The 25,815-nt window shown below is 40.2% G+C and overlaps 1 protein-coding gene across 4 annotated transcripts in view; it reads left to right on the top strand.

Annotated features, from left to right (window-relative positions):
• Positions 1 to 25,815, top strand: part of kaznb (kazrin, periplakin interacting protein b) — a 114,482-nt gene that overhangs the window by 68,207 nt on the left and 20,460 nt on the right. For 3 of the 4 annotated variants that reach the window (XM_019262972.2, XM_019262974.2, XM_019262975.2), the window contains exon 5: positions 18,762 to 18,869. In XM_019262972.2, the coding sequence (XP_019118517.1) occupies positions 18,762 to 18,869 (108 nt within the window). Of the gene's footprint in view, positions 1 to 18,761; positions 18,870 to 21,383; positions 21,767 to 25,815 lie in introns of those variants that run through there. The other variant, XM_019262973.2, reaches the window with a different exon arrangement.

Below are 25,815 nucleotides of genomic sequence, written 5' to 3'. Positions count from 1 at the left end.
CCCAGCTGTATACCATGGGAACTGCATGGACCTGAGCTGAATGAAGGTACAGCAGCAATGCATTACTTTTCCTACCAGGGTCATAAACGCAGCGATGTTCGACATGCATCAGCTGCTATCCACCTCTGACCTCCATGAGTGTCATGCAACTGCAGCGCAGTAACTTTTGATTTATGAGGTTGTGTTTCTAGAGCCTTGTAATGAGATATGCATGGATATGCACATACTATCCTATCGTTTAACCTCGTAATCAGCAGTATGTGGACATGCAATACCAAAGGACTCTCCCCCACTCTTAGGGACAATGCCTGTGTGCGTTTGTGCATGGGCGATTGCACATGATTGAATGATACATTTCAAATTAATTAGGAGGGCACAGGGGGCACAGACACATCATGAAACAGGAAGTGGATGAGTGTGAATTATTATGCAGAGCAGCTCAGTGTACTGATACATCAGTCTGACACAATAAATGAGGAGCCTTCGGAGACTTTAGTTCCTGCCTCGTGTTTCTGGGGATATTTGATAATGCAACCCAGCAATTAGCTCAACTTACATTATCAGTTATTTTTATTCTGTCGGCTCTGTTGCCCCGTTATAATGAGCTCACTTAATCTGTTCAAATAATATTCCTTTATGCATTTGGTGGCTTTGCCATCTCCTGACATCCTTAAGCACTAAATTAGCCTGTTTAGCTTTAGTCCTGCTGATCTAACAGCAGTCAGCTGCTCTGACATTTCTAGGCCAGGATCAGGTATAGAGATGAAGGATGGTTAATTTAAGAAGGGCCCACCACCCACTGAACGGTGTGTTCGAAAGGCATGAGCAGAATCAGTTTGATCTTTTTTAAATTACTCCTCCAAATTATTATTAGATGTAGCTATATACGATCTTTTGTGTGTTTCCATTTTCTTTGTAGTTCTTTTAAGAGCAGTTGAACTACACAATATACAGCAGTGTGAAAGTATGGCCTCCAAAAATGGCTACCTTGAAAACTAACAAGTTGGATAATGGTAAAAATCGAATCAAATTATTATCAGGTGTGAGGCCGTAGGTGAATGTGAATGGTTGTTTGTCTCTTTGTATCAGCCCTGTGATGAACTGGCAACTTGTCCAGCCCCCAACGACCCTGATAAGGATAAGTAGTTACGGAAAATGGTTGAATGAATGGGAATCTTATTTTCCATATCCATCTTTCTAATTGCTTGCCTGTCAAAACATCATTCTAAAAAAAGACCTGATGAGCAGACACACAAACACACACAGACAGCTTACATTTGCTGATATATTGTCAATGGGTTTTTAAAGACATCCTGTGATAGGCAGGCTCCAGCCATAAGCTAATGCTATTTGTGGGGCCTTGGCACGTCTACAGGACGTACAGACTTCATCTGAGAGGCCTTATCAGTTCCACTGAAGTTACAATACATTTTTACAACACACAATTTTGTGTAAACGCCTGTCAGGCCAAACTCTAAAAGTTCTGTTTTATCCACAACTGAGAGTTTGGTTTATATCTGTATTAACAGCTATAAAACACTGCAGGAAACCTTGCTGCTATCCATTATGAATACTTCGCCTCACAGCAAAGAAGGTTCCTGGTTCAAAACTCAGCTGGGGCTTTTCTGTGTGGTGCTTGCATGTTCTCCTCATGTCTGCATGAGTTCTCTCCAGGTACTCCGGCTTCCTCCAGTCCAAAAACATGCACTTAACAGGTTAATTGGTGACTCTATTGCCCTTAGGTATGAATGTGAGTGCGAATGGTTGTTTGTCTCTGTGTGCCCTGCGATAGGCTGGCGACTTGTCCAGGGTGCACTCCGCCTCTTGCCCAAAGTCAGCTGGGATAGACTCCAGCCCCACCGTGATGAAGATAAAAGGCAGATGATAGATGGATTGATAGATAAATGCTTTCTTACAGTAACAAGTCTTGGCCAACTTTTCATGAAACCATTCCTTGTAAAAAGGTAAATTAATATTTGAAAACAACGTATGTATTGTAGAAATACAACAGTAGCTCATAGCGGCACTATGTATCAAAAATGTTACTGTTTAAAAATAATGTATTCTGAATCATCTCCACTATCGACCATATTATTCAGAGAATCTATTTTCTCTGATGTTCCTTAACATTTTCTTTAGAGAGAGGATTAAAGTTTAAGCCAAAGGTTGCCAGCACAACTGTTTCTTAGCAACCCTGGTAGGATGGAATGCTAAGGAGCAACAATGGATGTTAAGTTCTGTCCAGCTGCTTGTTTGAAGTTGTTTTGAGTAAAGAGGAGAAACATCGGCATTTTGTTTGGGTCTATGATACGGTTTTTATTATGTATTATATAGCGTGACATGTTAAAGAAGCATCAGGAAAACAGCATCCGAGTTTGGGGTTATACATACTAAAGCTGAAACCGTTTATTAATTGACAGAAAATACATTTTTATTTAAGTCGAGTTGTTTCCTCATCGATTATTTTTGGTTTCTTAACTGTTGGTCTGATAAAACAAGATATCTGAAGATTTACTTATGTAAATTAGATATTTCACTAAAGTCAATCAATCTATTGATTAAAATAATCAGCAAATGATAAGGAAAGTAATTGTTAGTTGCAGCCCCAGTACATACAGCTGCACTCCTGACCTTCAATCGATATAAGAATATAATGTTACTGTCTCTTTATTGAAAAAGGTTTTCCAAACAAACTATTTTATTTACCTCTCACAAGGCGATCTGGAATTTATTAAAGTTGTTCTGCAGACCGGCTTTAGATACAGGTTCCAGTAAATACTGATGTTTGCTTTCATTTATGCTTTTATACCTTGAAAAAACATTGAGGACACAAAGGACATGTCCTTGGTATTGTCTCTGGCAATATAGGGGCTCAGATGACCTGATAAGAAGACTACATCATACAAACTGCTGATTTACTTCAGCAGATTAAAGTATTTCTGAAAGTTCTTAAATGTTTTGATAATTTTGTATATTATTTTGTATTTTGTATATATATTGAAACAGGGTTTAGACAATTATGTGGAGTGATTCAAAACTGAAGATTCAAAATAGATTTGATGATTGATACAATGTGAAAAGAAAGAGAAAAAGAGAGAAAAAGAAATACAATAAAATTATGTATCTCAAGAGCTTTACTATTCACAAAAGTCTGGTTTATTGACATGATGAATCTGAGCTAGAAATGTTTTAGTGATGACGGGTTTGAGGGAAACTTTCCTTCACATCCTTGTGCTATGCACTTGGTTATTCTTCATCTTTTAATTTCTTTTTGTATGTGTGTGTGAGAGAGAGAGTTTTTGTGGCTTTGTTTTCTCTTTTCAGCTCAAAAACTCTGTGTATTTGTGAAAGAAGGTCCTTGTTTCTCAATGTTTCTTTGTGAGCATAAATAAAGGCTGAATTGAAGTGAATCCGGGAATACTTGAACATTTCTAAAGTATTATCATAACCAAATGGATTAATGGCGGAAACTCCAAAATACAAAGCTTGAATTATCCATAAACAGAGCCACGTTTTATTTTGTGGCGATACGGGGCCAACACTGACCCGTAAAATTACATTTCATATTTTTCAGTCAGATATAAGCTACGCCTTTTCCTTTAGGCAGTTCAGACACATTTTCCTGTCTGTGAATTCAAAAGTAATCTTCTGCTCCACACAAGAGTAAGCTTACTTTTCCCCAGATAAATCTCACACAGTAACTTTCATGGTAAATTGATCTCTGGTGTTGAAATAGCAGCTTTCTTTAGCTCTTCAAAGTGAAAACGTGGTTATTGTATGAGGTTGGTGAGATGCTCAGGAGTGTCTTGGGAGGTCTGCCTACAGAAATATGGTGCAAATAGGAAACAAAATGTGGCCTCAAGAATCTAATCTGTTCATTAATTAACCAGAAAACAGCGTGGAGGAAGAGGGAACCGATGAAGGTCTCCAGTCAATCTAACCCTGTCCCTTGTGAGTATACTGCCTCAGGTAGACACGGGAACAGAAACCTCTTGTTGTTTCAGTGTTTCTGATTCGACACCAACAACTCTGCCACACTGATACTCTGCAGTGGTCTCAGTGAGCAATTGCTTGTGTCATGATGATTTGTGGAAAACGGAAATTAATGTTTATAGATCTATTTTTTCTCTTTTCTTTTTTCATTTTCTTTGTGCTCATACTGTTTGACTATGTTTAAGTGTTCTTGACTTCATGGCTCTCTATTACAAGCTGCCCTGCAGGGCGCTGGCTGCATGCATCTCGGAGCCTCTCTGCTCTTATTACTGCAGTTACTCTCCTGGGAAGAAGCCTCAGTGGATCGAACGAATGGTGATCAGTGACGCAGAACCGACCGAGGGGGAGGTGGTGGAGGGACATTAAAGACGGAGGGAGAAACGGTGGCAGACAAAGAGAGAGAGAGAGAGAGCGAGAGACTATCTATCACTGCAGGAGTTCCAGTACAGGGACAGAAGAGGAATCTTAATAATCATGAGGAAAAAAAATCCTAAGAGAGAAAGAACTAGATGAGTTAAGGGATTTGGGGGGTTTAAAACTTCGAGAGGAGGTTGATTGATGAAGGAGGATGCAGGAGAGGAGGGCAGTGAGGGAGCAGATAGGCTGTTGGACTCTGCACAATTGCAGTGTTGGCGGCGACATACGAAAAAGCAGCGTACACATTGATATACAGAGACTGCATCACTCTCAGCCGCTTCAACTCCTACACCTAATGAGGTGGCATCAATCACATAGTGGACCACTAAGCCAGTGGACAATTGTCTGCACTTTTGATATCCAGTATCACACAAAAGGTCAGCTTCCTGCACAGGTGGAGGAGCTTTTTGGACTGTTGCCCGCTTACCCTGCTTCCTATCAGCAATTATCACTGCAGCATACAGCCGGAGTGCAGGGAAACAAACAGAGTGATGGAAAGAGCGCTGTCTGTAAATAGCGTACTACTGTGAAAGCCATTCAGGATAATGACAAAATACAGACTCGCACAGACCTTGTTCACCATATCATATGAATGTTGAATAATAAAATTCTTCAGTGCTTCTCTCTACCAAAAAAAAAGATTTATCTGGTTTTTAAACAGAAATCTTCAACACCGGCTTGCATCAGACCGTTGTCCTGACAGTTGCTGGAGAAGTTGCTCTGTCTTCCTCTGAGACATTGTTTCGTCAGACAAAAATACTTTGAACTTGGATATAAAAGTTTTACATTAGACTACCTCCATTTTTTTTTCTCTCCACATTTTCATCTCTCACGAATGACCTACACTGATTCTGTAAATTGCTTTCCTCTTCGAATTCCACTGCTATTGGTGAAAGTTAGCTTCATTTTCCAGGATGGCCTTTCTCGTTAATGAGATTTCTCTTTCCGCAGTTATTGGCTAAATTGTATTACCTAACATGATTCCAAGGAAGATCAAGTACTAACCACTATATAATGAATAGCTCATGGGTATTTCTCTGAAAGTGTAATGATAAGATACTCAATAATCAGACTGCTAGCTGCAGAAACTTTAGTATGTCATGACTTTCCTTGACTTCTCTATACTGTGCAGGCTGGACAAGTTGGTTGAGAGAATATTGAGAGAAAGCCAGCAGAGGACATGTATACCTTCTAGTATTGTCTTGGCCAAATTAAACCTATTCACACCTGAAGCACAGTTACATGGTGCTGAAATACAACAAACTTTGTACCATTCAGTTACACTGAATAACAGGATGACAGTTAGACACCAGATCTAAAGGCTTTGCACACCCACGCAGGTGTTTTCACTTATTCTGGCTGATTAAACTTCTGTTCAGGTTGAACGTAGGCAGAGCTATACTGGGAATTATACAAAAGTACAAGTTATCTACCCTAATAGGCGCAATAAGACTAACGGAGTAATGCAAATGTCAATCAAACACAGTCTGTACACACCTACACAGGTATATCATGAGACAGGGCCTTTAAGATCACATAAAAATAGAAATGCAGTGCTAGTTTATTATCTCTTATCTATCTTCTTTAAATTTAAAATATCCAGCAACATTTTTGCAAATATTTTTTCATTTAATGGCTTCTTCAATAAAAATATCAGTACTACAATATGAATTAAATGTGCATCTAATGCCAAAATGCCTACATAAATGCACTGTAAAACATTTCATACACATTGCCCATTACAGGTACTTACTGTATTATAGTATCAAAAACAAAGTGGGGGTAAACACTTCTACCAAAGCAACTGTGTCCAGACCATCTGCAAAGACAACTATCACAATTCACGACCTGCGGAATAGAAGATTTGACTTCACCGGTGTTGCGCTGTATTCTGCGACGCATCAGATTGATGTTTTGGATCCAGGCTCTTGGCAAACATCCCGAGCAGTTTGTAAAACATGTGGAAGTATTAAAAGGCCTCTGTAGATGAAATCTGCTGCTGGACAACAAGTTTAATAAGCGAACGTTTAGATTTTTCCTCAAGCATTTGCAGAACTCATCTGCATGGCTGAGGTCCCCAATGGAGCTCAAACCACAACAAAAGCTGAACAAAACATTCAATGTTAAATCAACACAAAAGGCGTTATTTCGAAGCAAAAAAACAAAACCGTAAAAGAGACTGAAGAGGGGAGGAAGAAGGTGTTGACACTTGCCTAACCGAGTGTGACAACCTGTGATAGCGACAATCTTGTCACTACTAATGTCCCCCAGCTGTGCTTCACCTGCCTCCACTTTTCTTACCTGTGCTATTTTTTTCACCCAAACATGAGGTATCATCCCCTACTTTGCTGCTAAACAGTCCTTCACAAGTCAGTTACACTGGAAACTAGTATTAGCTGACAGTCCAGCTGTGGGATAGCTAGCTGAGCCATTCACAGGTACACACATGAGGACAGGTGAACTAACAGTTGTGAGAATTAACATGAGTTGACAGGTGGACTAAAAACCACAACAAAAGTTGACGTAGTGTGCAAAAATCTTCTTCAATCACCAGCTGAAGTTTTGCTTTGCTCCATTGTGCTGTCAATAGTGGTGGCACACTATACTGCAATAATACAGATCCAATTATTTAGCTATTTAGTAATAAGCACTTAAAACATTTAGTATATTCATGTGAAGCAAGATCAGGTCCAGCAGTGGATTGGTTTTAAAGTCCCAAATAAAGTCTTCTCTTACCAGTCACAGATGTCTGACATGGTTTCTTCATCTTCAGCTGTAAAAGAGTGTTTATATTTGCACAAGAGTAGTCGTAATGCAATAACCAAGCATTACCATGTCACATTTTGTTCCACAAATTGGTTGCAGTCAGCATTATAAACAAGCTACTTCAGTCTGTGTTTTTCTGACATTAGGAAAATTGCATAAAAACAGGACATCTGCCAGATTACATTTTATCTGAAAAGGACAATAATTGGACAGAGAATTCGGACATTTTTTTTGTTTATAACTCTATGACCCTGAACAGAGATCACCATTATAAATGACCAAATATTAATACTGAAGCTGCAGGCATGGAAATCATCAGCAATTACGTATATATGAAGTGCACTAAGCAAAGAAGAGAGACCCAGTTTGTGGTGTATGACACGTGAAGCGCTGTGGTTAAATAAAAACTTATCTGAGATGCTAGTTAGCACTTCCACAGCTATCCCACTAATTACATTCTCATTTAGGCAGCCAGAGAGGAGAGAGGGATTCGATTTTTAAATGTGGATGCTCTGCTTACACAGGAACACGTCACTTTGCTGATCTCTGATGCTGTAGGAGAGGAGTGAACGATCAACTCTCTTCTTGAAATTGGGCCCGTGTTGAGACATTAGTCATTCTGCCCAGGGCATACTGCTGAGCGAAAAGCTGATTCAGGTTCTTATAGAATTGTAAGGCACTGCAAAAGGAAAGCAATGACCTTAAAGACTTTAGAATATATTGTAACACTAGCTGTGAGTAGAAGTCATGGCGTGGATAGCTTACTGGGTCATTTTTCATTTGCTGAATTTCCCACCATTACTGTAAAACTCGCCACCACCATAGGTGATTCATCACCTCACCAGAGAGATGTAATACTGTGTGATATATTTCTTCCTCTAAGGATAACATAGTGACTTTACTATTTGTATTTCTCACACTCATACGTCCCTTTTCTATCAAAGCTTATTACGTAATTCAAGTGTAGTGTTATGAGTAATGACCAGTGGTGTGAAGAACTGAGGCAATAATCTGAGTGTTCCTAAAACCTCCTCCGCCTCTGACCAGGTTCAATTCTCTGCAGTGCTAAATTGACTGCTAATGACACAAACAGCCCATTGCACAGATGTCGTTTGTATTTTCTCCATGCATTGCTTATCGTGGTTAAACAGTATGCTGCTGTCATTTAGCTTTATGTTTATTAGCCTCTAAGGAGTGCTGTGAAAGTCTACAGAGGCAGTTCGTTTTTCACCCTGCAGATCAGCCATCACACTCAAGGCACCTTTCCTCTTCTTTGCACTGAAGCACGGCACTCAGACATGTGAAGCAAGGGGTTTTAACCTTTCTGGCATGTGACCTAACTCTTGCCCTTTACCATGGTTTCAGACCAGACACGCAGGAGTGAATAGTTTGCAGAGGTGGTGTGTCAAATGCAGCAGCACAATGCAGTTAACTGGAATGCTACTGACTAATGTTCATCTGAATGTAAAAATTCGTAATATGCATATTTAACTTACAATTGCAGTGTTTTGCTAAAGGATCAGAGAGCAGAGTTTTAGCTGAAATAACTTTCGCTTCCAGTCCTGGCAAGAATCTCATTGGATGCACTTTAGGGTCATTGTTCAACTTTGTTGAACTTTGGCAAAAATGTGGACAGCTGTGGCTCACAAAGCACTCTGAAAGTGAAGCGTCTCTCTGCAGAGGAAATATTTGGCATTTCACAATTTTGTATTTTCACTGTTGGTGTGAGAGCTTTCTAAATCAGTATAAACATCCATATATTCCCATGGCAGACTTCACTTCAAATGAAAGTGATTTTTGAAGTTTCCTTGTGCTATATACGAGTTATATTTACATGGCTTTTTATAATCAGGGAAAATCTACAACGAGATAAAGCCTGAGAGAAGTTTTCCCTCTGGGAAAGTCAAGTATACTATATCTGAATCAGACATTCATGTATTCATTAACCCTGCAGATATACGTAATTAGGTTAATTCCAAATAAGATAATTGAATTAACTTTATGTATTTATTTTAAAAGCTTTACTTCATGTGTCACAAAGATTGCAGACCTGCTAGTAAATCTGTTTATTATAAATGCGTTTTTTCACATCTCTTGGACTCCCAGGATCATTGTGTGCCTGCCAGTTTGAGGATCATTACAGCAAGAGAACAAAATTTGACTAATAGCTGTCGACTTTGTTGTTGTTTCCAAGATAGCACAGGGGCACTTGTGGATTTTTTTCCCTTCATATTATGCTTGATGCCAGAAGCACAGCATGGCTTTTTTTGTTCTCTCTTTTCCTGCAATTAACAATTATAATAGACAGTAGTGGCAACTCTAGCAGGCAAGTGCTATTTATAACAAGAGCACGCCACAATAGCATCTTTTCTAAAATCAATAAAACATGTGGCCATTAGATTTGACCGCTAGTTTTGCTCCAGCAGAGATATATAGTTCCTCGGTTTGAGTTTAACTTTGCTCTATTGAGTTGTTGTACATGTCAGATTTGATTCAATTCTATTTGAAGACAGTATGTTGGTATGCTGGTTAAGCTGACAGCGCGGGTTCCTGCGTGGGTGAGTCCCATCCTTCCATCAGTAGTTGGCTTGTCAAGGCTCAGTGATCATGGTCGTCTCAGTTCTATTATTCACACCTTTACCCAGCTTCTCTCTTGGTCAGCACTTCAAACTATACTACTACAGTTATTATACTGTAAGAGTCCTGACAGAATAGCAGTGAGCTCTGTATGTTACGCCTGCCACTGACTCAAAGGTCTGCAGTAGTGTGTTGTATTATTTGCCCTGATGAGTAGTGACATTAAAGACCCCGAAGAAGGGTCTATGCTCTTCCACTGGAATCATTGTGTTGACGTTGTTTTTCTTTCCTCACAAACAAACTAGGCAGGGAAAAGATGAGCCAGTTTAAAAATACCCAAGTATAGCTAAATCATCTCTATTTGCAACCTCTGGCTGTCTTTTAGAGCAAGGCAAGTGATGCCCAGCCCATCCTCTGTCCGAGTCCTGCTCTCCAAAAAGAATATGGTCCCTTTTGGATCCTGCAGAGGCAGCTTGGATGGGCGTGGCAGGACTGGCATGTGTGAAAAGAGTGTTAATCAATTCCCAGGCCTATAAGTGGATAGAGGTCAGCAAAACGTCTCACATTTTCCAAATGTCTCTGCACACTCGGACAATATTAAAAAGCCGAGCCAGGCCCACTTCTGCCATCATCGCAGCTTTTTACCAAAGGCAGGGAAGGCGTTGGCACAAGGAGCTGGGTTTTTTGTTGTTGTTGTTGTGTCAGTGCTGGATTTCTTCCAGGCAGATTTTTCTGCTTAATCTTCACTTTAAATCCGCCCTCAGCTAGCAGCCCTGGTCCGTCAAAGCCTTTGGGTTATGGCATATGACGCCCTGCAATGACCAGCTGTAACCCATGGCATCAACCAGATCAGCCATAAAGTCTGTGTGTGTGTGTTTGTGTGTGCACAAGTTCACACATGTGTACATGAGAGGGATTTTGTGTGTTTAATAGCAAATTTGTGTCCACTGGGCATAAATTGTAATTGTGAGGATTTAAGGCATGGCATAGAAACAACTTCACCTCCTCCCTTAAATTATTTCCTCTCATTTATTTTATTGTCAGTCTGACCTTCCTGTGGCAGCACTGTAGTGCAGTCTTCTTTACTTTTTCTTTACATTTACTTTTAGTAAATGTACTATATGGAACTGTATCGTGAAAATATAGCTGATGGCACTGTTGGACTGTGTCAGGGGACAAAACAAACCTAGTTGTCTAAATCCAGGGGGAAAAACCCCAACCCCAACCCGAAGTCATTAAGTTTTTTTTCGGGACAGAGAGAGGCAGAAAACAGACACATTTCAGAGTCTGGATGAACTCAACCTTGAGCTCACTGTATAGCTCTTCAAAGAGGCTGTGTTGGATTAACAAGTGCACCACAGACAGTAGCTAATCCTCCAGGGTTATAGAAACATTTATTATCTATTCTAGGCCATAATGGATTCCACATTTTTCACTGGTTGGACCAGACTGATGATGATTATAAATGCTTGATGTACTGTCCTACATATGTCCAGCATGAAGTATGATATGTTTTTTTTTAAATATATATATAGTAGTACACAGATTGCTTATCGCTAAGCTCTACTCCCTTACTATTGCACTATGGCAGGTCAGTCCGACTGTGATTATTCATCAGCCAGCATAGATCATCACACCAGTCATATGGGATGATGCATAAGTACATCACCCTATTGTGACTCCAAGGTTAGGCATCATCCCATAACCTTGTTTTCCTGATGGTATTGTTATGAATAATCAACAGAGGTAGTTTCTGCTCTCTTGAGCCCTTTAGCTGTTTTGGTTCCGGCATAACAACATAGCTCAGTTTAATCACAGGGTTGAGCGCTGAAATGCTGATATTGTTTTGATCAGGTGTGGCATGCGATACTGAAATTAGTGAATAAATGATACTCGTTGAAAAGTGGCCCTGTCTACTGATATTGAATACTGAACAAAAATGATACGGCTTCGTAGCAGCTCACAAATTTCAACCTCTCCAATTTCAGTTGACATGTCAGAGTGTGTTTTACAATATAATCAGGCCATTTTCTGTTGCCAGAATTTAAATGCAATTTAATTGCACTGACCTGTTAGCATTATGGATAAAAGCATTTATTATTGTGTGTGTAATTTAGACATGAGATCACTAGATTTTCTGAAACCATGGACATACTACAGAGTTGGAGCCCACTTTGTGGCTTTAACAGCCACCGCTCTTCTGAGAAAACTTTCCACAAGCTTGTACAGTGTGCCTATATAAAATTGTGTCCATTCAGCCAAGGCAGCATTTGTGAGCTGTTGTTGGACAAGAAGGCCTGGCTGACAATCTGCGTTCTAACTTCTCCCAAAGGTGTTCAGCGGGGTTGAGGTCAGGGTTGTGTGCAGGCCAATCAAGTTCCTCCCCATCAAACTCGTCTAACCATGTCTTTATGGACCTCGCTTTGTGCACAGATGAAAAGCAAACGGCCATTCCCAAACCCAAATTTTGGAAGCACGCAATTGGCTAAGATACTTTCATATCCTGTAACATTAGGAAGAGCCTTCAGTGGAACTAATGGGCCTAGCCCAAACCCTTATAGGTAGCACTAGACCATAATCCCTGCTGCAAACTTCACGGAAGACTGAAGACTGTGCCTTCTGGGAGGTAGCGTTCTTCTAGGCTAGAGCTATCCATCTGACTGCCAGATAGTAAAGCAGGATTCATCGCTCCAAAGGAAACGTTTCCACTGCTCCAGAGTCCAGTGCTTCACACCACTCCAGTCAGTGCTTTACATTGTGCTTGGTGATGTGATGCTAGCATGCAGCTGCTTGGCCACAGTCTTTGAGTCTGCATGGTCTACCACTTCATGGTTATTGCTCCTAGGCTCATGGCTTAAAGTGCAAATTTTGACATTTTCTGCAAAATCAATTTAGAAACTGCTTTTTGAAAAAGATCAGGGCAGGGCAAGGTTTTGTTGAGTCTTAAATTTCTGTTTTATTTCAGCCATTCTTTGCAATGCAGTCACAATACGTCATTATGCTGGTGCAATAGTTCATAAAAGTACACTTTGCCATTTGCAGTTGAAACTCTGTATCAGAGTTTTATTAATGCGTACATTAGTGACACAGATTAGAAGTTCCATTAAGATATTAAGCCGAGGATGTTCCAGTTTTTTAAAGTCAAGAGGACGTTTAAAAGAAACGTTAATAACCCTGGAGAGGACGTTGCTTTTTCACAAAGTCAGACATGGGATTCACTTTGGACGAAAGGATCTGCCAAATGCCAAACCACCATGATAATGTCCCTTATGGATGAGACAACCAGATGGGAATGTCTGTTTTAACTCAACTTTATCACACTGATGCAGAAATCCACAGCTGCTGTAAAATTACCCAAAAAAACTGAATGTGCAATGTTAGTCACAAAAGGCTAATGCATCCTGAGATATTCAAGGAATAATAATATAATTTGTATGGAAACATTTATGTCATCACAGCATGTATTTTCCTATCACCCACCCCAACAGTACGTTTGTGAGTGCCTCTTAGCATACTGCACCTCTTTACCTTGCTTCATTTTGTCATTACAGTGAGAAACATGCAACAAAAGACAGACTGCTCATCTTAACACCAACCATAACACCAGTAACCCTGAACTCTCACCTTCCTCATGTAATCTCTCATTGACGTATTGTATTATATTGATGTAATAGACGTGTCCCTGAGTTTTTTTTGTTTTTTTTTTTGCACATGTTTCCTCAGGGCAGACTGCTGTTGTGCTCTTAACGGCAGCACACAGACATCATCCAGAGGCTATGGATCACAGCAGCCTTGGAGCAGCCTTTCAGGCCTAATGTTCTGTGAGCGCTGGGAGTATTGATTCACTGTGTCACGTATGATTATAAACACAGATTAATAGACAGTAAGTTTTCAGCTCCGGGCAAAGTAAAATGTTAGAGGAATGACATTTTGCTGCAGTGCTTTGGCTCCATGTTTGGATAGTATAATAGAGATGTGACAGCTCGACCTTCGATATATAGCATCTAGTTTTGCTTTCGGCCTGTTCCCGAGGAGATATATATCTGATGCTTTTCTTAGGGTGTAAAGAGTGTGTTGAATACTAAGTCAACCCCCCCCCCAAAGTATTTCCCCACTGTTGTTAAATAATTATTTGACACCTTTACAGCCTTGTATTTATGGAGGATTCAATTCATCATTTACTGGTTTCACACAATAATTTTGTTACCTTTTTTTTTCCTAGTCCCATCATGAAGGAGATTTATTTCCAATTCATTATTTCCATCTGTGTCAAATTAATGATACCTACCAGTGGAGAGATGCAAAGTGCTTTGGGAGTGCCTTGTCAGCTTTTTGTACACTGGAATTTGAATGAATGAGCCCCATGTGTCTGTGCCTGATAATACCCAAAGCGACCTTTGAGCGTTTGGGTCAGGGATGAGCAGCCTCCCCTTGTGAAATATTCAAGCGTTAAATATCTTAACCAAACTCAATCCTGTTGTCTTATGATACCAGACGAGGTTTTCTGGCTTACTCTCGTGCCAAAGGTTAAAGACCCAAAAGGCATCACATCATTTAGCTTTGATAATTCATTCACTGTTGGCACAGCTGTGAAATTCCATTTAGATAGTGTTTTAAATTCCTCTCACATCATGTTATGTCAATTTAAATGCATGAAAGGAAATAATGGCAATTTGAACACTATGGTAATTGGCATCTCAATGGGGAATAATTACTGTGCACCCCAGAAAATAGTTAAATACTTCAGGGTTTTACATTTGGGGATTATGACATTTTCAAACATCTCAACTCCTTTTTTTTTTTTTTTTACATTTTTACCACCACTTTTGCACTAATACTTTATTTTTGTTTTCTACTAAGTACATAAAATAAGCAATTAAAAACAACAACATAAAAAAAATCGGTATCCATTGCTGAAGCTTTGAATTGCTGCGTTTTAATCATCACCACAACCAAAAACCTTTTAGTGGATGAGAATACTTGGAAACAATGAACACTATTGTGACCTTTAGTTCTGTAAGGACTCTCAAAGCTAGCGTGCTCTTTTACACACATTTTATAGCTTGGTAATAACAGCATGTTTCCAGCCCTGAATTATTAGTAAATGGGACCTGTGCAGGTTTGTCTCTGTCTCTCTGAGGGATAGAACACACACAGCCGTGTTATTGAACTCAGCAGGAATGCGTTTCATGGTGCTGTGACACCACAGTAGCTTGGTGATTCCTTTCCGGAGCGATGACTGATACAGGAATGAATGCGTCTGCTGCCTGCGTGACGGACTGAATGCCAGTGTAATTAAAGGTTGGCTGAGGGTGGGTAATGATGAGCTGTCTGCGCATCAATGATAGTTACCTCCTATTTCTGCTTCAATAACCACTCTGACTCCCACTGAGTGTTTGTCTCCTCTTTCCATCATGTCCCATACACGTCATCCCTCAGCTGAGCCATAGTTAGGGAGTAAAGTTTTGTCAGATGTTTGAATAGCCTCTCTGACCTGCTATCACACCTGAGGATATTTCTGCAGTCGCACACTCTCAGCATATTCTTATGACTAATTGTTTTCCCTTGCAAAGAAGCCTCGTTTTCTAAAAGATTTGTCCAACTGAAATAAAAATGCATATTCCTTACTACATTATTTGAGATCTGATATATCTTGTTTTCTCTTTAGCAGAAATAATAATAATAACCAAAGGAAAAAAAATACATTTAATCATTTTAATCTTACTAAGATGCCCTCTGTCTATGCATCCACCAGGAGAACTTATTTTGCATATAGCTAATCAAAGTGTTTTTCACTTGTTGCCTTCACTGTCACCATGACTGTGACACTGACTCACAAGCTGCAATTACCAAAACATGTTTGTTAACAAGGCATCTTATTTCCCCATCGCACAATGTTAGTCTCTCTCTGGATGAACTCCCATACAGTCAGGTATAAAGATCAAAATGGACAAACAGGAGATGACCTCGAAGACCCACACAGGTGTTTTTTTTAAACCTTTTGTTAAAAGGGACACTCACACAAAATATATCAGGGTGCAGGTTTGTGGTAGTAGTGGACGAGATAACCATGAAACCATTAAACCTGGCTGTCCAGCTGTGCTGTTTGTTCACAAAACCTCCCAGAGCTTCTCTCTGTTTTTTTTTCCCCCTCTATTGTTCTGTTTACCTCGTTGTAACATTTTGTTCAATAAGAAGTTATTAGAGCTCTTCAAGCAAACAACCATGATGCGTTAACTAAACTCATTCACTTATTAGCTTAGCTTGGCCGTTAACAGGACGATATTTGCCACAGTCTATACAGAAAATGCATTTGTGCATTTGTATCAACTGCTGTCACATTATCGCCTGTGGAATAGTTTTTACTCCAACGGAAGAGGTTAAATAAAAGTAAAGCACAGCTAATAAAACTGTGATAGCTTCCTCTATTTCGGATTCATAGACGAGCACTAAAACGACTTGCTTGCTTGATTTGACTGGACATAATTGATTTGGCATTTTTAAATCCTGATGTGAACAGTGACTGTAGATTGTGACTGTAGACTGTGCTTGTCGGAACATTAGGCTGTGTGAGGTTTTATCTTTATCATTCTTATTGGTTTGTGAAATTTGGTGACTTCGTGTTGTTTCATTATAGCTCCACACAGCATCACATTAAGCAGATGTCTAATTTAACCAGAACAAGTTAAAACACCCGTGTGGGTGTACAGAGTTAAATTGACCTTTTTCACAGCAGATATTTTGACTTATAGCAAGAAAAGCACAGGTGAATTGAATAACATTAATGATGGCTCGGTTCAATTTAGTGTTAAATAAGCTTATCCAGTGAATTTGAATCGTTAATGCTATTAAAAACATCGGTGCTTCTCTTGTTATGACATGTCAAAATGTCTGTTGAAAAGCACTTAAGCAGGTCTTTATTTTTGTTGGAGATCCAACAGATGAGACAATATAAATATAGATAACAAGTGACCTACCTTATTTGTAAAGTAGTCCTTTTTCATAGATATTCTCATCTGACAGAATGGGATCAATTTAAATCCCATTTATTTCAGTGGCAGAGAAGAGCTCACAATATAACTGTCAGTCAAACAGCGCACCCCTCCAGAGCCGAATAATAATTTTTTTTTAATATCAGCTAACTTAATATTAATTACCCTTTAATATGAACATACTAGACAGTTGAAATGTTCACTGAGAGACGTTTACAATCCTGTTTTTGCATTAGTTGAGTCATTATCCTGTCGTTTGTACTCCTGTCCCACCTAGTTTGTTCAGGTAGGTTAGAGACAGACTAGCACAGCTTGGCCTCAATATTTTCATAGCCTTTAACCTCTCACAGCATAGATCCAACCAGGCAGAAATGAGGTGACAGATATACTGCCCACTCCTCAGGATATACCTCTCTAAAAGCACATTCACATACTTTACAGCACTGACACAGACACACAATAAACCCAAGTTAATCAGAAACCACTTGGGAATGGGAGGTTAAAAGTTCAGACGACTCAGAAACCACTTGGGAATGGGAGGTTAAAAGTTCAGACGACTCAAGTGTGTTGTAGTACGATACAGAGAAGGCGTACATATGCAAATATATAAACGTACATTGTTTATTTCTGTAATTTAAGAGTGATGAAATGTTTGAACAAAGGCTCAATTGACATCTTTATTTTTATTTTTAAGTGCATTTAAAGCACAGACACCTTCAACAGGTGATGGAATAGATCGTCTATGACTCTGTCTTCCTGCCAGAGGCCTCATCCTCTCTGTCTCTCTCACTCTCATTATCGTTGGTGCTCAGTAAAGCAGCCTTAGAGTGGCTGAACAATAGCCTGCCCGCCGGCCAATCTCCATACTAACAGACAGAGGAAAAGGTCATCTTAACAACACCTAAACAGTTATCGACAGGTCAGGGGAATGGAGGAGTGGAGAAGGGTGGGGAAGGTCAGTGATCTAGATAAATACCATACGGTAATGAAATTGAACCTGTCAAAATATGCAGATTGGGAGGCAAGCTGAGATCATTGTTGAGGAAGAGCGATTGTGCAGATGGTATCGCTCAGAAGACACCTGACGGTAGATGCCAACTGTTGTGCTCATTAACGAGATTAATCGTTAAACTAGATAACACATTGAAGTTGAACAGTGTATTTGCACATAAAGAGGAGGTGCTGTTGTGACTTTGGCTGGCATGAAGTTCAACATTTATAGCCTCAGAAGGATGCATGAGATCAGATTGAAGATTTGAGATCAATAGCGGGATCTGAAGCCCTCTTCAAGAGAAAATCAAAATTTTATGCTATCTATCCGATAAAACCCCTCACTAGTGCAGTGAGGATATTGCTGCCTCCAATAATCGCTGTTATTTTTTTATAGTATTTTCATTCCTTACACACGGAGGTTTCAAAAAGCAGGTCAAGGAACCTTGATAATTTTAAAAGAGATATACAGTATGCTCTCACTCCATTTTGTTCTTGAACTCTTCTTAAATAAATTACTAAGCGCGAAGAGAGAAAATGTTGAGTGGCTGAACCTGAGTCATTGGAAGGCCTTGATCTGTATCATTAGCAAAAATGGGTCAGTTCAGTATATAATGGAATCACATTAAATGGATAGGTTTTATTTGAGGGGCAAGAATCGAGGATAGGGAAAAGGTGTGAAAGATGAAACAAAACAACTGATCTAAAATAAGGTGAAAGGGGATAAAAAGTTAGCCGAGCATTGTCAAATAATGTAAGAACCATGCATCAGTATTATAGGTTTCAAATTCCAATCACAGCTTCAGTCATCCGTGGGAGAGATTTGTGTCTACAACATGTCTGAAAGCTGTGTGTACCGAATTGATCATGTCAGAATGAGTCAGCTGATTTACCAAGCCTGCTGCAGCTACAAGACTGTACACACACGCACACACAGTATGATCCCAACAGAAGTTCTGATGAATAAATACACGTTTGATTCAAGTGTGAAATTACATTTATCGTTAATTTCCTTCCTCTCTGCAGATCCATCGGTGCATCACAGACAGAAGACAGTGGTGACGGACATGTGTTACCCAACAGAGATATCCAGCCTGATGGACTTTGGCACCCAAGACTGCTCGCTAGGAAAAGGTACGACATTGCTCGAGAAAATACAAGGTGTTGCCTTGGTGACAGCAGGAAGTGTGCACAGTGATTTATCCTGGCAGTTAAAAGACACAGAGCTGTCAGCTTGACTGGGAGGTTAACACTGGAGCAAAGGCCTAAGAGTGTGAGAACAATCAGATAACAGCTCTTGGTGCTTGGCCACGTGGGGCCTTACAGTTCACTGCAGGCTTTGATTTAGCGCAGCTAAATAACATGTTTTGTCAGCCAATACTTACTGCAGAGGCATAAGTGAGACTTGATTAACTTCTTACCAGGGCTTTTTAAAATAAAATATGAATAGAGCTTTATTGAAGTTTATTGCACTAGAGTTGTATTGTAACGTGCATCATTGCATCGCAGCAAGGCCCCTTATTTTCTCCAGTCACTGTCATGAGTTTGAGAAATAAAGAGAGGCCTGTACAGCTGAGGATAATAGCCTCCTTCAATCACTCATGTAAGGTAATCAAACTGACCAGCCTATAATAATTTGCACTACAAAAGGTATTGATCGTACTCTATTGATCGCATGTATATTGTTGCTTAATCTATAAGCCTTGTGTCCGTTTCTTTTTTTATTCACGACTGCTATTATTCTCTGTTGTTCTCACACAAGAGATCCCAGAGAGCCTGCGCTGTAATTGTAATTCTAATGTTTTCGTCCAATCTAGCCTCTTGAAGCTGGCAGAGCAAGCTCAGTGGCTATTAGACAAGCCTCGTGTCAAATCCATCAACAGCGGGCAGCGACAGTGGTGACCTCAGTCTGTCATTCTTGTTCTTCTCTGCCCATCACCGCTTTCAGTCTCCCTCCTCCCTCTTTTCTTCACTTTCTTCTTCTTCTCTCAAGGCTAGCTAATATTTTAATGCCGCTCCATCCCTGGCGCTCTATCAACACTCTCTTGCACTGATAATGCAGAATGACAGGTCAAACTGTGTGCAGCTGAGAGAAGGGAGAGCAATACAGTGGAGGAGAGCGGAGAGTAGAAAAAAAAAGGGCTTTTAGGATTTCTTCTGGCTTTAATGTGAGCAAAGCAAATGAATGACATAGTGATACGGGGAGTTAAGCCGAAGAATAAGGACACCGAGGAGTGGAAAATTTCAGACTGAAGAACCGTCATGATAAAAGAAATGTCGTGAATGAGATTCAGCGTAGCCCGAGAGGAAGGCTATACCATGACCTTGGATTTATAAAGTGCTACACTTGGTCAAGACTCTTCTATTCACATTAAATGCTGTAATTCTCCAGACAAGTCAAAAGCAACTCAGTCCAGACTGGTAACATTAGCATATGTGAAAGTAGTCTAATCATTTCTCTGTATGACATTTCATAGCTGTAAAGCTGCTGCAAAAGCCAGTGGAGAAAACACTTGGAATATACATAGAACTTTCTTATGGGCTGTTAATTGCATCCACTATAGATGAGACCTCTGAATCTTTTGTCTCAGCTCTGACAGGTCAAAGTAGAATGAGCCTGGCAGTAATCCTTGAGGTGTCGGTGTGTGATTGACAGATCCATTGCCTCATGTGACAAGTATCTGGTTAGAGCTCATCTGATCTTTCGATGGAGCTAAAACGGAGCGTCAACCTCTGACAGGCAGGACAAATGGCATGCTTGCTCTAAACTGCTGCCTGTCACGTCTTTAAATGCAAGCGGTTTAAACTCGTTTTCCTCTTGCACACAAACTCACACACACACATTATGCTAACACCCGTGCTTTAGTATGCTAGTTATGTTACTCAAGTGCTCATAAACTCCAAAAAATTCCATTATAAGTTTATATCTAGCCAGGCAGGCTGAATTAATTCACTTGCAGCCCTATCTGTTTTCCTTGTACCACCTGTACCTGCCTCAGGGTTTCAGGCCTTAAGAGCCCTGCCAGGCAAAGTGGACCATCCTTAACCTCATTTACTCTGTAACTGTGTCTGCACACATCCGACTTCCCATCTAAACATGACACAGACTGTCCTTACTCAGCAGGAAGAGACGGCCATACATAAACCCCCTGGAGGGTTAAAGATAACACAGGAGAGCTCTTATTAATAAGCCAATCTCAGAGTGTAGAGCTAAGGCAGTTTGGTTAGAAGTGTGGACTACATATTACTTCACTGCTGTCCTGATCTATTTTTTGAGGCGTTTATATTGAAGTTTACACTCGCAGCATTTTTATTCAGAGTTTACATTCCTGCCCCCTCTGGCCAAAACACACATTCACATTCAGGAAGTGAGTAATGTAAACTCATGTAGGCTACAAAGGCGCTGTGGGCTCAGAGGGAGTGCATAGTCTTTGTACAGAGGGATGTATTGTTCTCTGTTCAGTCAGTCTGTAATTGCGCACGCTGTCCTTTGCCAGCCATCAGGTGGAGCGAGAGCTCCACTGACTCACCTGGTTCATTACCTGAGGTGCAGCTTGTATTCCCTTCCCCTCCCCCATCACCTCCTCTGTACACTCCAAGGGGAAAAGATGAAAAGCAGGAGTGGGCGTGGGGGTGAAAGTCGTCCTCGATGCCACAGGGCGTGTCACTAAACAGGTACACAGAAAGTGGGAGAGAAAGAGAGGCACCCACAGAGGAAAGGAAGGAGAAAAAGGAGCAGTAAATGCAGCTGAGTGGCTCTCAGGGGACGACTTCCTAGTAACCTGTCTGGGTGGAGCCTCAGTGAGCAGGGCTGGGAGCGGCTGTATGTTGGTTTGAATGGTGTGTGCACTGGTCTGTACATATACTAGTGTGTATGTGTGTGTGCGTGTGTGTGTTTTTCGTTTTCTTTTTTCACCTGCTATGAGAGTTCACACCACAGTTGACAGTGGAGTCGAGTGGAGCCTGTGCCGAGGAGGACATGAGGTCCGAGAAGGAGGAGAAGGAGGAGAAGGAGGAGGAGGGAAAGGCCGGTGAGTGATAGATAGAAAGGGAAATAGAGGAGGAAAGACGTTGCTTGTGTTTGTCGGAGGAACACTCTAGGCCACAAAAGTGGCTTGACTCGGAGGTGTGTCAGAGGACTTACATTCATTCATGAGTGTCACAACTAGAATACTTCATTACTGAAACTGAATTATTACATTTATTATCAGTTAATCTTTGTGTCATTTTTATTTTTATATCACTTCATTTTTTTGAGTCTAAGAAAAGTCAGCAAATAGTGAAAAATGCCCAGTTCCTTTAGCCTGTGCTGAAGGCTTTAAACTGTTGTTTTGTTCAGACAAACAGCCCCAAATACAGAGATTTTCAATTTGATTTAATTTAATCATAAAATAAATGAGAAAGTAAAACATTGTTTGAGAATCTAGAACTGGATAACCTTTGCTGTTTTGATTAAAAAGTCATAAAAACTACTTTCCAATATCAACACAGTTAGATTTCTGGTGGTCAACTAATTCATTAATTAATTGATTACCTGACTAATTGTTTAACTTCCTTGTGAAGTAGTCAACAAGCTGCAACATTAAAACATGTTACTGCATAAACATAATTTCCTTCTCACTGTGCTTCAGTCAAATCATAAACACACTGCTTTTACTTTTAAACATGATATACTGTATAGATTAATAAGAATATACCGTGATCTTAATAGGTTTGTTGTTGTTGTTTTAGGTTACAATTCATCATGTTTTACTTTTGTCCATCAGTTCTTTGGTACAGCTGTTTAATGCAGATTTATTTAAATCTGCTCCATATCCCATGTCTTATTCATTGTTTTATTAAGATAAGAACTAAATGCTGACCCAGATATGACGTGTTCATATGGACATGGTAATCTGTTAATCTTCTACAAGCATTGTAAATGAGTGTGGTGGTATTCGGTCAGATACTGTGCAGTATTAGGCTTTAGTGGCTCAGTAGACATACTAAAGCTTGAGAGAAACTATCACTGAGGGACAATAATATCCACATTAGCTCATGTGTTTGGATTAATGTGGGAAGCAAGACGTGTTACTCAGCATGTGAAGATGCAGTATGGCTGATTGAAGATGTTAAGAGAAGCTATAGCTTTTTGAAGTCTTTTAAATCCCATGGGAGGGATAAATGTCTTTGAGAATTTATCTTTATCTTCTCCTTAGATGTCATGAACTGTTTTTTTATGTTGTGTCTATGTGTGTGTGTGTGTGTGTGTCTACACATTCATATGCATGTGTGTCGGTTTAGAAATGATTACAGATGAGTTTGATCCCACTGTGTTTCACGTGACTCCCGCTGCAGCTGATGCACCCTGAGATCGCTGCTCAAAATCACTGAAGATAAGTTTAACAGATTGCACTGTAACAGACAGATGGTCTCCATAAGCGTCACACTCACAGTTTTGTTGTAAAGTCCTTCAACAAGACCATAAGAGACAATGTGCCACGATGTGGCACGTCTCCATAATTTTGTTTTGTTTTGCTTTAAGCAGTCTCTGCACAAGCTGTAGCTACTCTGAGCTAATCAAGGACCGTGACATTTTCACCTCCATAAATCTAAGACTAAGAATATTAACGAGCTCAGAACAGGTATTTATTGCCATATTTCACACGATTTAAACTCATCAGCAAGCCTTTTTAACATTCGCTACATACTGTAAGCTTCAGTAGCAGCTCCGGCTGCAGAGCAGGCACCTCATGCAGCTTGCGAGATTATTCTGCTCTGCCCCAGGACATGAGGGAGGTTGTGTATCTAATGATGTAGATTCCCAGTTCTCCACAGACCAGATCCTGCTGTTTCCGACAGATGTTTAGTCCTCAATACACATTTAAAACAGGGACAACAGGCCCTGTGGCATTTTGTTCCTCAGTGGCTTAAACAGTACAAGTTGGTCAACATCATGGACAAAGCCCCCATTGCTGATTACTCCGGTCATCCAATGTTAGTGCTCACACTTATGGACTTTATAGACTTTGACACATGCTCCACAGGGACTCAGGGCTGTCACATTGTGAAATCAGCAAGAGTTTGAGGACTCTCTGGTCAACTTTCTGAGCCATTTATTCACACTTTACATGGTGGTAAGGTGGTGACTTCCAAATATGTTGATTTTGTCTGTTAAAAACGAAATAACAACAAACATTTCAATTTCTTTTAATAATAGTCCTGAAAATATTGACACACTTAATTAGCTCACTTAATAACACATTATAGCTTACTGTACATATGAAATATAACTTCAGGAAGTTGCTGGTCCTTACTAAGAAATAGTCCGACATATAACTGCCCTTAAAAACACAACTCCAAGTTTGGTTTTAGTAATGATTAAACAACATTTATCAGTGATCTTTAGAGGTGCCGGTAATTAGATTTTATTTGCTTTAAACAGAGCCCCATGTTTCCAGTCTCTGTGCTAAACTAAGCTACATAGTTACCATAACATCTAACCATCTGACTTTTGGTAAGAAAGTGCAGAAATGTTGAGCTGCTCCTGTAAATTCACTAGGATCTGAAATATCAGCCTCAAACCTCTGTCCATGTAACATAATCTCATAAAGTCCCTCATACACAAATTTGCTATGCACTTGTCATACAGAGTCCTCTCACTGTTGAGCACTCAACAACACTTGACACAGGTTACACTAAGTCAGTTAAAGTGTGTGAGTGTTCAGTGTTTACAGCTTAAGGAGGGGGATCCTGGAACTGAGCCAATATTTGAGTCCAAACTGCTTGAACACATTGATTCGCTGCTCAAACATGTCACTGAAATGAGAGGGTGGAGCCTCGTTGGGATCAGGCTCATCGTGGTTGACTGGATGGAGAACTGGATTATCTGATGCTTGTACATCCAACAGTTTACAACCGTATGAATTCACCTCATTATCATAGATTTGCTGACACGAGTCAAAGGACCCTCTGTCTCATGTCGCCATGTCAGCCAGGTTAATTTGCTTAATCACTGGCTCATTCACAGCACACAGTGGATGATACCAGTGTCAAGTGACACTGGAGGCTATGTTTTGCAAAATGCAGTTCTTGACAACAGTTTTCGAAATCTAAATAGCCGTGTCCAAGTTCTCAATGCTCTTCCTGTGGCACATCCTTGGCAGCATGCCTAATCTGCACATAATAAAACGTGTGAATCAATTACAGCTATCTGCACTTGGCATCCTTGCACTGACCTCAGTTGTAAAGTAAACCCACAGGCAATTAATTAATGGAAGCTGCTCCCAATAGATACTGTATACTTGCACAGATATACTGTACGCCAGGTATGACACACACATCGATGCTGTATACAGATGCATCAACTGAAATCCGCATTTTGCAGAGGAAAAATTATAAAACGATCGTATATTTTAATTTTAGAAATGTATTGATCCGGAGAGTGTTTCATCTATAGACCATGATGAATTACCATTAAGTGGTGAAAACTCCAGCCAGGTAAGTTTGAGAGCCAGCAACATGCATTATTTATGCCCGCATGTATTATAGAGAGGCAGAGTAATACCCTGAGAAGGAAATGGACCTGACCCTTACATGCAGGGCCTTTTGAGCAAGCAGAAAATATAGTGCTTAGAGTCTCAGTGTGTGGAGGCATCAGGCATTAGGTGTTGCTCTGTGTTCTTTCCAATCTCCTGGTGTATGAGATGAGGGCTTGTCACTGCTTTTACAGATATTTGTAGCTTAAGCATGTCAAATCTGACACTATACAACCCCCATAGGTCCATTCAACCCCTGTTCTATTACTGCGTGAGTTCCTCCTGTGACTATAGTACAAATTTAACAATAAAGAAGCTAAATATAATCCTTCCAATGATTAAAAAATCTCCTTATCGCTGCAGCCTACCTCTGCCACCCACCCACCCGACCGCCCTGTGATTTGAGACTCAGCAGGGAGCTGCTGACAGAATGAATGGGTTTATTTGAGATGCCTCTCAGTCTCAGTCTTTTCTCTCTCTCTCTCACTCTCTCACTCTCCCTTTCCCTCCTTTCTGTCCTTCTGTCAGTTTTCATTTTGGAGCTGATTTGATGCTATTCTATC

Source organism: Larimichthys crocea, chromosome VI (assembly GCF_000972845.2).
Source record: "Larimichthys crocea isolate SSNF chromosome VI, L_crocea_2.0, whole genome shotgun sequence".
Lineage (NCBI taxonomy): Eukaryota > Metazoa > Chordata > Actinopteri > Sciaenidae > Larimichthys > Larimichthys crocea.
Note: the sequence above shows the minus strand (reverse complement) of the source record. Positions and strands in the feature narration are given on the sequence as shown.